A 13,096-nucleotide genomic window follows, 5' to 3' on the forward strand; every position below is an offset into this window, starting at 1 on the left:
AGAGCAGCATCCGGCACTGTGCTCAGCAGAACATTAGTGTTGTTGGTATATGGCAGTAGGTGACTTAAAGCCAAATGCGATCGGGAAATTCCAATCCAAATAGAACAGACTCCCCCGCTGTATAATTCCCAGGACTTTTCAGAGCTGTAGTAGCTAATGTACACTGCATCTGTGAAGAGGCAGGTATAAAGTATACAGTTTCCACTAAACTTACTTTGAACAAAGAACTTCCTTACATTTCTTTTAAAAAAACTAGTATCATTGAAAGAACATAGAGAAAATTCTTGATTTTCTTCTTGTCAGCTGTACTTAAGAAGTTATCATAGTAAAATTCCAGGTAGAGCCTAGCTAAGTTTGGGGTGAGCATGGGAAGACTGTCCTGAAACAATGGTTTATTAAAAAAAAAAAGTTTTACAAATTATGAAGGAATTCTGTGTGTACTTTTCTTTCCCTTCATACGTAGAGCTTTTGTCATCCTAAGAGTCAGAAAAAAGTGATTTAACCTATTCTACTATAATAAGTTGCCTTCTAGTTTTAAAACATTTTCTGTTTAAAACAGGACCAGTTTTCTTTGGAAAATTTCAGTGTACTTAAAAAGAAAAAAAGACGAATGATTCCATCCTGTGTCTATAAAGTTTTTTGTTTTCATCAGAAGAGAAAATGATGCTGAGTTGCTTACATTAAGCATTTAGCAATAACTAGGGTATAATGGGCTTTCCTAGTAGTACTCAGCTGGTAAAGAATCTGCCTTCAATACAGGCGATCCTGGTTCAATTCCTGGTTCAGGAAGAAGAGGACAGGCTGGGAAGAGATACCACAGAGAAGGGATAGGATACCCATTCCAGTATTTTGGGGCTTCCCTGGTGGCTCAGACAGTAAAGAATCCACCTGCAGTGTGGGTAGACCTGGGTTCAATACCTGGGTTGGGAAGATCCCCTGGAGAAGGACATGGCAACCCACTCCAGCATTTTTGCCTGGAGAATTCCCCGTGGACAGGGGAGCCTGGCGGGGTACAGCCCATGGCATGGCAAAGAGTTGTACACAACTGAACGATTAAGCACAGCACACAGGGTGATATATAAACCAGATATTACATCATTAGTGTGTTCTTTGGGCTTTTCTGGTGGTTCAGACTGTAAAGAATCTACCTGCAATGCAGGAGACTGTGTTCAATCCCTGGGTGAGGAAGATCCCCTTGGAGATTGGAATGGCTACTCACTCCAATATTCTTGTCTATAGAATTCCATGGACAGAGGGGCCTCAGTCCATGGTGTTGCAAAGTGTCAGACACGACTGAGCAACTAACACACACTGTGTTCTTCATTACACAGTGTGAAAGATATCCATCAGTACTGTTTATTAACTTAAATGAGCTTTTAAAAATACATACTAAACAAAGATCCCTGGCCTCTTGGAACTTACATACAGAGCAGCAGACACTCTTAACTTACTTTGAATTCTCTTTTATTGCCTGTATGCATTTGCTGATATCTCATGATATTTGTGCCTTACCTAGCAGATTACTTATTGAACTGTTAGTATCTAATGGGTGAGAGTTTTTAAGCTGCTTCCTTTGGTGCCTTAGGGATGAGCAAGTAGGGGTTTGCGAGCTACTTACCAGTAACTTGTTGTTGCTATGTTAATAATAATGTTGTAAGCAAGAACTGTTGAATATGATGGCAGAAATTTATGTTCCCCATCACTGGCTATTTATATATATATATATATGTATACACATTTGTATATATGCATACATATTTATATATATATACACACATTGCTATGAGTTGTATATGACATTTGTTAAATTTCATATTATGAAAAATATTATATTTAACACAGAAAGTGAAGGTTAACACAGAACTACATATAATATAAATTAATATTTTAAAATATGTGTGTATATGCGTGTGTGTGTATGTGTGCGTGCTCAGTTGCTTAGTCGTGTTCGACTCTTTTTGACCCCATGGACTGTAGCCCACCAGGCAAGAATGCTGGAATGGGTTGCCATTTCTCCTCCAGGGGATCTTCCTTACCCAGGGATTGAACCCATGTCTCCTGCCTTGGCAAATTCTTTACCACCTGCAATGCGAGTGACCTGGGTCTGATCCCTGGGTTGGGAAGATCCCCTGGAGAAGGAAAAGGCTACCTACTCCATATTCTGGCCTGGAGAATTCCATGGACTGTATAGTCCTTGGGGTCACAAAGAGTCAGACAGGACTGAGCGACTTTTGCTTTCATATATATAAAACCAGTATTAGCTCTCAATATCTTTCATGGCAATTGTTTTAATCTTGTATCTGGTTTTGTACTCTCAAAAAAAAAATGAAGAAAATCACAATGAAGAGTAGCCCTGGCTCTCCTCAACTAAAGAAAACCCCGTGCATAGCAATGAAGACCCAGCACAGCCAAAAACAAATGAATTTTAAAAAATGAGCCAAAACTTTGCCTAATACACTTGGTTAAGCAGTTATGTGAAGATGGTGAGCATTCTTATTGAATTGTCATGGCATGCATCCGTTAGATTCACCATATTGTACATGCATGTTAATTTACCAAATGGATTTGTAGTGACTGACACAGATTTCTTATGGGAGGACTGAGACAGCTGTTCGCCAGTTACAGAGCTGGATTGAGGTAATTGAGACTTTCTTTTCAATTGAATAACAGATTGGAAAACAGACAAAGCAACATTGTATATTAAAAGTAAACTACCTTTAATATACAAAGATGTATTTTGGCAAACGCTAGGAAGAAAGTCAAAGGCATTCCTACAGAGCACAGCACTCGTTATTTTTGTTATCAGTAGAAATCCAATTTACATACAAATGAAATGTCAATTTCTTTCATAACCGTCTAGATAAAGAGATGCATGCATACTTTTCCATGAGCTGTTCTTTTTGAACTGAAGTGCTATGTTTGGGTCTTTGCCCTTGGACCAGTTGAAACAGTCTCAGTTTAACAAAGAAGAAAGGATAAAGTTGAGCCTGGCTCAGGCAAACATGCAAAGTCAGATTGGCCTGTTTGAATCAACAGTTGTCATTGTAGATGCTTTTTAATTTTTTTTTTTCTTGGAGAGGAAAACAAAAGGAAGAATGACATATGTATGGGCAATGAATAGTAATGTTTCTTAATTTGTTTAGTGAAATTGTGATCTTATTCAAATCAGAGATTTTAATACATTTGCCTCTCACCTGTTATGAAGGGGAAAATAATGATCCTTTCTCTGATTTTCCATAATGTACACTTACTGTTTCAGTTTTCCCATTAATGAAGTAGGTGCATGCTTCATTTTTTCAGGTATATCCTACAGTTTCATTTAGACTTTTAAATGTCTAAAAATCTTTAAAGTCAAACTCCCCCCCACCCCCATTTTCTTTTTTGTAATTGTTTAATAGGAGTAAGTACTTACTGAAATTCTTTCTCTAAGATGTATATATATACATGGATACTCATTTTGGCAAATATGACATTATTACTTACTTAATCGACTATCTCCTTTTACCTAGACTAGTACATTTGAAATGAGATATTTAAAATATAGAGCACATAGCATGATGAAATAAAAGCCTAATAAAACGTATTTGGGCCAGCATCAGAACTCTTTGAAATCGGATATCTAAATAGTGTGCATTTTATCTCACTAAAGCTCCAGTTAGTTCTAGTGTCCAGATGACTATTAATGGGCTTTGTGCTCTGAAGCATATGCTAATAGAAGCGATCATTATGGATTAATTTGATGTGAATTAATAAGAGATTTATTTGATGGGAGTTGTTTGAAGGTGATGACATTTAAATCTCAAAAGGATTTAAGATGTCCAAAAATACCTTTAAAGATTCAGGAATAATCAATTCAGAGAGAGCAAATTAAATAGACATGGATAGCAAAGAACAGGATTTGACATTGGGTTTATGAAGTTTGAAGCAGTTTACAAAAAAAGTGACCTACCATTGAAGTAGAAACAGAAAACATTTAAACTCTAGCAATTCTTGGGTTTGCGATTGGATAAACAATGTCCTCTTGCGTTTTATAGTTCACTTAAGCGATCTGATTTTGATCTGTATATACGGAGTAGACAGGATTCAAGTTTTTTCCCTCTAAACCAATGAGCAAACACATATGTTCTTTAAAAAGTGAACTTTATATGTTGTTCATATGGAAGCTATCTAGTTTGCCAAGAGCCCAAAAGTCGACCTTCCTTTTATTTTGCTATCATTTGCTTAATTCTTTAAATTCTTTGTGGGGGACTTTTGATCAAAAGAAGCAGTTTGCTTTTCTTTTTTTCTTCTTTCCTTTTTATTTTTTTCTTTAATAAAAGCTATAAGAAATGTGTAGTTAATAACTCAATACTGTTGGGCTGTTGATACAAACAAGCCTGGAAGGAACATATATTAAGGAGAAGACTATCATATCTTTTCTTTTTGTGTTAAGCTTTGGTTTTAAATCCTTGAGAGTTTTATGATCTGGAAAAACAAGAAGAAGATGTCATCTGGTATTATATATTATGATGATAAGAACTGCTACTTAAAATTCAAATCATACTCAGCAGGATTAGAGATTGAGGTGAGATTACATCATCTTGCTTCTCTAATTTTCAGTTTTGTTCAGGTTTTGTATATATTATACACATATACTATATATACATATATATATAAACCAAATTTCATATTATTAGTGCGTGTTCATTACATAGTGTGAAGGATATTCATCAGTACTATTTTTTAACTTAAATGAACTTTTAAAAATACATACTTGGAAATTGATGCATGAAGCAGGGCACTCAAAACTGGTGCTCTGGGACAACTCAGAGAGATGGGGTGGGGAGGGAGGTGGGAGTGGGGCACCCATGGCTGATTCATGTCGACGTATGGCAAAAATCACAATAATTGTAATAAAAGTATTACAAAATTTAAAAAATGCATACTTGGAACTTGGAGAGTGACACTCCAAAATTACTTTTAATTCCCTTTCATTGCCTGTATGCATTTGCTGATTTCTTATAATAATTGTGCCTTACTTGATAGGTAGGTACTCATTTTAGGTTTTTTTTGAGCAAGAGAAGTTCCATATAATATTTTCTTTACTTTTTGAAAAACATCCTTCCTCTCTTAAACTGATAACAAATATTAAAAGTGAAGTCCTCTTGCTTTCTGTGTTCAGCTCATAGGTGATGCTGGATGTACAGTTGTTGAATGAATGAATGGAAGTTGGAGGAAATGGAGAAGTGAATGGTAGGTGTCAGTGATATTGATGCCACGCTTAGTTGTTGATGGCTTAGTGTTTTGTAGTCTTTCAAGGAAATTGAGTAAAGGGAAAACTAAAGTGCCTAAGCCGTTAGCCAGCATCATCCTAGAGTCTCAGAGGCAGAGTGCAGGTTAGAAATAATTTATTGTAATTCCCTCAATATACACATAAGTAGAGAGGTTCTGAGAAAGAAAGGGGCTTGCCCTTGATTACATCAGCAGGTGATTTGAATCAGGTTCAGAAACTGGCTGCATGTGCTCTTTGTACCGTTCCACCTTCTTAAAGAGGTTTTGATTCTTTACTGTGTTTAGGATCAAGTTGCCACAAAGAGCATAGAGGAGTTATCTCTTACCTTCAAGGAGTTTCTCTTCTAATGGAAATGAAACTTCACCCTCATCTGCATTGAATGGATGTGTGATCTCAGCTCTCTTTTTAAATTACTGTGATAGCTTATTCCTTTGATAGGATAATTATTTTGATTATCTACAACAGGGTTATTTTGAGCAAGTGTATTCCATAAATATATGTGTGTATATGGGCTTTCTTGATGGCTAAGTGTTAAAGAACCTGGTTGCCAATGCTGGAGACATAAGAGACATGGGTTCGATTCCTGGGTCAGGAAGATCCCCTGGAGCGGGGCATGGCAACCCACTCCAGTATTCTTGCCTGGAGAATCCCATGGACAGAGGACCCTGGTGGGCTACAGTCCATAGGGTCTCAAAGAGTCGGACATGACTGAAGTGACTTAGCATGCGCACATGTATACATGCATGTGTGTATACGTTTAGATATTCATATAGATGAAATAAAACTAAATAGTGGGCAGTTCAGAATATCTGGGTAATAATAGAAAACATATTCCTTTGGTTCTAAAGGTGCCATTTTGAGAACATAATTCACAGTTGTTTATAGAAAAAAATTTTTTTCCTTGTATATTTAAGCATTTTAATCAGTGAGATAAAGTAGTTACTAGAATTCTATTTTAAGCTCTAATGCTGATTATTTCCACTGCATAAACCTGTCCAAGTAATACTGCAACACAGAAATATTGTGGTACCCTATTGCTTTTTTATAGTAAACTCTTTCACTAAAAATGCAAAGAAAACTTTTAAGGTAGGAGGAAATAATAGAAATTGAGATTTTTTTGCAAATGGAATGTCATGTCTCAGTAATAAAAATTAATACAGATAGAGCATTTTTAGGGAGCTAAATTTATTTTGAACCTGCTTAACTGCCGTGGCACATAATAGTATTCATGTGTTAGTATAGGTGGCTGCTAAGTCACTTCAGTCATGTCCGACTCTGTGCAGCCCCATAGACAGCAGCCCACTAGGCTCCGCCATCCCTGGGATTCTCCAGGCAAGAATACTGGAGTGGGTTGCCATTTCCTTCTCCAAGTATAGGTGGAAAGTGATGTAAATATGGGAATGTTCACTATCACCCTCCGCATCCCTATCCAGTTCCCTGGTCAGTTTTTATCTCATAATTAAATAGAGGACTGAAGTTGTCACTTTTGAGCTTTGTAGTGCTCATTCAGATTCTTCAGCTTCTTTGTCCATTCACTTTTTATTCATATATTACCCTGTTGTCTAAATGACTGTCTATACTGGACCTACTTTGATTGGCATTTTGAAATTTTGTGGGAGTCAGTGTGAGGAATATTGTTGTGTAATAGAATGAAAAGTTTAAGAGTTGCCAAAACTGATGACTAAGGTACACTGATGTGATTATACATATATATATATATATATATATATATATATGGTTTCCTAGGTGGCGCCAGTGGTAAAAACCCACCTGCTAGTGCGAAAGCCTCAAGAGACACAGAGTCGATTCTTAGGTCGGGAAGGTCCCCTGGAAGAGGGCATGGCAACTCACTCCAATATTCTTACCTAGAGAATTCCATGGACAGAGGAGCCTGTTGAGCTCTAGTCCATAGGGTTGCAAAGAGTCTAGTACAGACTAAAGTGACTTAGCATTCACATGCGTGCATGCACACGCGAACACACACACACACACACACAGTATATCTGTTCAATTATATTATGACCCTACCTCAATACTTTCATTCAGACAATTTAAAAATGATGATATAAGGATGGTTAAATGCTGGTTCAGTCATAGCTTTACAATCTTATTTATCAAAATGAAAATATAACACAAAATAGATAAAAAGGTGACACATAACGTGTAACGTTTCTGTAACTCTTGGTAAGGTGTACTTAGATCTGATACAGAATTCCTTATGACATTGAAATAGTTCTCTTCTCAGCCTCATGGTATGTATACCCTGGTACTACGAATCTGGAGGAAACTGTAATGGGTACCACTCCCTGTCTTTAGCTGTGACTGTGCTGCATTGGCAGGTGTACTTTGTATCTTTTCCAGAGCAGATCCCCTCTGTAATTATTAAGATGTTTTATCCCCACCCCAGTATAGGTAAGTATTGTGGTTCTTAGGTTTCAGGGGGAGTTCGAGCTTAACTAATTTTGCCAACATCACAGTCAGCTGTGAAAATGACTTCTGTAATCTTTTATATCATGTTCCTCCTTCTCCTGCTGCTTTATTAAAACCCAGCGGAGGGAGAAAATCTTGCCCAAGCTTTGCTCCTGCTTTTATCAGGTATCTTTCAAGCAGCCTGTGGTGCTGGCATATTAATGTATTTTAGGTGTGATTCATTCAAATATGTTTACATCATTTAGGAAGGAAAATATTTTTTTGTTTTGTTTTGCAGATGTACAGATCAGCTCTCAAAATGTCTTCTGTGTCTTCTGAGCATCTTCTAAGACAATTGCATTAGCCCTCCTGCTAGTTGACTAATAGAATTAATAATTGTAAAAAGCACTCTAAAGCCACATGCCTTATGAAGTCAATGCTGGGTATGATTTTACAAGTATGTGATCTATTTTTTCAAGTGAAAATGTTAACTGGAAAAGTTCTTGGCACACAGTACAACGTCATGCAATCTGTTATTTGTCTTAGAGATAATAACTTGAGGGTGGGTCTAGTCTTATGGTATCTAACTTATGAGTTGCTAGGGGAGTTTCTTCCACTTAAAAGTATTGCAAATGTGCTTATATTTACATAATATGTCATTCTGAAAAATTATGGTGATATCATTCCAGTAAAAAATTATTTTTTCTGTAACTACTTCAAAGTGTAGTCAACTAAATTAACCATGATTTTTTTTTAAAGCAACTAAAAAGAACATGCCCCTTCCCTCCACAGCAAAAAAAAAACCAAAACAAAACTAAGTGACCTTTCTGATGCTTGTTTGAAGTTTTAGCAGTTTAACATTCTTTGCAATGTATATTATTAAGGGCTTTATTCAGTGACTCATATGAGTTGTAAAGGTTTGTTCTTGGGTGGAAGAAGGCACTGAAATTTGGAAGGATGATAATTTAAGCAAATCATATTGTCTCTTAATCAAGATAAATGCTTGTTGAATAGTTTTTTAACTATAACCAATTACTTTTCTTCATGATGATAATAAATCAGCAAGATCCATGTATTTTGGGGGAAAATACATTAATTTTTTCAATTATTAGCACATTGTTATCTGTTCATCTCTAATAAATGTTTATCTTAGTTCCATTGCTAGTAAGATCTCGCTGTTTTTCTCATCTCCTTGACCTTGGTATGTGGGCACAAACCATTTTGGGGCTTCCTTGGTGGCTCAGCGGTAAAGTATCTGCCTGCAGTGTAGCAAACATGGGTTCGATCCTTGGGTCTGGAAGATCCTCTGGAGAAGGAAGTGGCAAGCCACTCCAGCATTCTTGCCTGGGAAATCCCTTGGGCAGAGGAGCCTGGTGAACCACAGTCTGTGGGGTTGCAAAAGAGCTGGACATGATTTAGTGATTAAACAACAACAAAATAAACCATTTTCTTTTCATTTTAATGGAAGGATAATCTTAATGAATTGGATTATTTCATCCTCTTTTCTTCATGAATCCTGACTTTCATATAGATTTTTATCTTTTCCATATAGCTGTATTTATGTCATTTTTGGTGCATCACTGTTGGATTTTATTTATATGATGGAAGCAATGTTAAATCCAATGGAAAAACAAACAGGAAATTCTGGAGGGAAAGGCCTGATGCTGTACCCGATCATCACATTTTTGTATGTGGGAATGGCTGATACTCTGTAAATTCGGATTTCCTTTTCTGTAGGTCAAGTTAAAGCAGTATATTTTTTACTCAGACTCTTATATTTTAGGCCCTAGCGTCCCTTTAATTTCTCAAGCGTCCCTTTTATTCTTTTTTTTTTCTTTCCTTCTTAGTTGACTACCAGTGAAACTGCCTTCCAGTCTTCCATTCATTGGCACAAGTTCCCAAGCACTGTCTTTTCTGACAGAAAAATAGAAGTCTCCTAAAATGTCAACATCAACAAACGAGGCATTAAAATGCAAATGTTATAAGATAAATTATTTAACCAGTGTTCCATTTTTTTTTTTAACGATGGTTACATGGCTTAGTAACTTTAGGAGCTAGTGGTAGTGACACCAAGGTAAAGACCACACTCCATCCGCTATCCCCATGCCAGGCTGGCTTACATGGCTCATGACTATCACCTTCCCTTGAAACTGCAGCCTTTCATCCTATAAGTAGCTGTTTTCCTTTTGGTTGTTACTGTTCTATGTGAGAGAGTCTATGAATATTTGATGACTGATGTTTCTGGCATGTAAGAAAAGCAGTGTATTCTCTTAAGTACAGTTATACTGTTTGTGACGTTATTCAAGAAGGTGAATTTTTACCTTCTAACCAATTCCTTATTCTATCTAGTGCATTGTCTTGGTTCAGTGATTCCTATTATAAAAATTTTGCATAAGCGGCTTTTCACAAGCAAAGATTTACCCACATATCCAAAGCCAGTGTGGTTCTTCTGCACTTGTGAGAAATTATACGTGAGAACAACTGAAATGTGCTGTGGATTTGGATTCTCCAGTAGAGGACATTTTGGATAATCATGATGTAACTATCTGTCTTAAATCTGCCCTTGTGGTAGCGTCAGCTAGTAAAGAAGGCTTGGTTTATTGGTCAGTCTACAGGTGAATTTTTCTGAGAGACAGTTGGGGTGATGGCTTACAGAATTGTTTCAGTTGTTTGGTTGGAGAATTTAGGAACACAAGCCATGAACATCAGTTCTCCTCAAGGCTTTGTTGCTGCATTCTTCTATTGACAGGATACAGTTTGTTTCTTAGCTCCTTAGACATAACTCCTTAAGAGTTCTGACTCATTATACTCCCCACCGTTTTCTTCTGTGGACCCTGAAGGCACGGTTTTGCTAGCGTGTGAAGGTGTACCATAGGCAACTGCTAACAGTTTGCCAGAATGACAATGTCACATAGTTCAACTGAATATTTACTTTAGTCAATTTCCATTGAGTTCCTAATGGTGGGATGGGTATTGTTTCCACCACACTGTGCCTGGAAACCTTAAGTTAGGTTTCCATCATGCTGGATGGAGTACTAGCAAAGCCCAGCCTGGTCACTTTGATGTCTACCAGGTCCCCCTTCTTTCAGGCAAGCCCCCTCAAAAGGGGGCTTAACATAATTTATCGGTAGGGTAGAGATGAAACGTTTGTTATCCTCCTTTCCTAAAAGTAAAGAGGCATTTTTCACTTTGTTTGTAACATGCTCTTTCTGTCTTTCGACTCTGAGGATATTTTGGTTAAAACTATATTTATATCTTGGTTGTGCAGTGTGTAACAGTATCTAGTTTCACTTTATAGTTGTTTATATACACATATACATATCATATAAATAAACACAAAATATATATTCTGTAAACATAAACAACTATATATACTCTATAAACATAACGTGTACATATTACACATAGTATATAACATGGATAAATATAGATACATTTATCTATCAACTCTAACTGAAGAAAGAAACTGAGCAAAAAATGTAATTGGTAGGCAAGATTAACTTATAGGAAGGATAGAGCTAGTAATAATAGTTAATACCTTGATATTCATGAAATCATTTTAAAGTAATAAATGAGCCACCCTTTGTGACAAAAATAATTCTAAATGTAAATTGTTGGCTTCAGTTTCAGTTTTTTGCTATTTTTAAAACTGATTTTTTTTTCCTAGACAATTTTTTGTTCTGTGCCTTAAAAAGCCTTGAATAGAGTAAGGAAATTGTTCTCGATTAGATTACATGCCTGCAAATTTCAAATAACCCTGTATCTTCCTTTCCCTTGTGTTTTTACAGATATGGTCCGGAAAAAGAACCCCCCTCTGAGAAACATTGCTAGTGAAGGCGAGGGTCAGACCCTGGAGCCTGTCGGTACAGAAAGCAAGGGACCTGGAAAGAACAAAGAATTTTCTGCAGATCAGATGTCAGAAAATACGGATCAGAGTGATGCTACAGAACTAAATAATAAGGAGGAACATAGCTTGCATGTCCAGGATCCATCTTCTAGCAGCAAGAAGGACTTGAAAAGCTCAGTCCTGAGTGAGAAGGCTGGCTTTAATTATGAAAACTCCAGTAAGGGAGGAAACCTTCCCTCCTATTCACATGATGAGGTGACAGAGAGAAATATGTTGGCTTTCTCTTCTCCAGCTGCTGGGGGAGTCTGTGAGCCCTTGAAGTCTCCTCAAAGAGCAGAGGCAGATGACCCTCAAGATATGGCCTGCACCCCATCAGGGGACTCACTGGAGATGAAGGAAGATCAGAAGATGTCACCGAAGGCTACAGAGGAAACAGGGCAAGTGCAGAGTGGTCAAGCCAATTGTCAAGGCTCAAGCCCAGTTTCAGTGGCCTCAAAAAACCCACAAGTGCCTTCAGATGGGGGTGTCAGACTGAATAAATCGAAAACCGACGTACTGGTTAATGACAACCCAGACCCGGCACCTCTGTCTCCAGAGCTTCAGGACTTTAAATGCAATATCTGTGGATACGGTTACTATGGCAACGACCCCACAGATCTGATTAAGCACTTCCGAAAGTATCACTTAGGACTGCATAACCGCACCAGGCAGGATGCTGAGCTGGACAGCAAAATCTTGGCCCTTCATAATATGGTGCAGTTCAGCCATTCCAAAGACTTCCAGAAAGTCAACCGATCTGTGCTTTCTGGTGTGTTGCAGGACATCAGTTCCTCAAGGCCTGTTTTACTAAACGGGACCTATGATGTACAGGTTTGTGCTTTGTATTGTGATCTCTTTGTACAGAAAAAGTTGTCAGTAATGAAATGTGAAATCTTACATGCATGTTAAAGTCAAGCTCCCAGTATCGAAGGGGTAGCCTGCTTGATGAAGCAGAAGAGACAGACACATTTGTTTGATCCAAATGTGTGTTCAAGAGTTATCTTTAGCCTCTCATCATGGAAACTAATCCCAACATTTCTATTAGGCTGGGAGAAGTCTTTTCATGGAATTAGCTAGGCTTCATATTTCTGGACATATTTCATGGTAATTTGATGTTTTCAGAGTCTTCCAAAAATGGCACTAATCTTTATGGTTCAACATGATAGTAATTCATGCTTTGTTCTAGTTGGAGATTATAAAAATTGGCTATAGTCTTTCCTTCAGGGAGAGTCTTTCCTTCAAGGAGAGTCTTTCTTGTGTCTTGGATGAGGATTTGATTTTACGCTAAACTGGACCAGAACTGGCTCACACTGGTGAGTGCAGAGATGTACTACTTAAAAGCAACATAATTGCAAATGAAACTTTGGAAATAAAATTTTACATTGATTCAGAAAGAAGTCAATGTGATTGTAAGTACTAGGGATACCAGAATGACCTTGGTGAGGACCAGTAAAGCATTCCTTCTTGTATTTAAGGAAAATGGCAATTTATGAAAGCATTTAGTAGTAATTTAGATTTCTACTTTTATT

At 37.2% G+C, this 13,096-nt stretch overlaps 1 protein-coding gene across 5 annotated transcripts in view; it reads left to right on the plus strand.

Moving 5' to 3' along the window:
* TRPS1 (transcriptional repressor GATA binding 1) overlaps positions 1–13,096 on the plus strand; it is a 279,750-nt gene that overhangs the window by 45,309 nt on the left and 221,345 nt on the right. For 2 of the 5 annotated variants that reach the window (XM_027561288.1, XM_027561287.1), the window contains exon 2: positions 11,470–12,398. In XM_027561288.1, coding sequence (XP_027417089.1) covers positions 11,472–12,398 — 927 coding nt within the window. In that variant the 5' untranslated portion in view covers positions 11,470–11,471. Of the gene's footprint in view, positions 1–5,159; positions 5,233–7,979; positions 8,139–11,469; positions 12,399–13,096 lie in introns of those variants that run through there. The other 3 variants (XM_027561285.1, XM_027561284.1, XM_027561286.1) reach the window with 3 other exon arrangements.

The sequence above is a fragment of the Bos indicus x Bos taurus genome, chromosome 14 (assembly GCF_003369695.1).
Source record: "Bos indicus x Bos taurus breed Angus x Brahman F1 hybrid chromosome 14, Bos_hybrid_MaternalHap_v2.0, whole genome shotgun sequence".
Classification (NCBI taxonomy): Eukaryota; Metazoa; Chordata; class Mammalia; order Artiodactyla; family Bovidae; genus Bos; species Bos indicus x Bos taurus.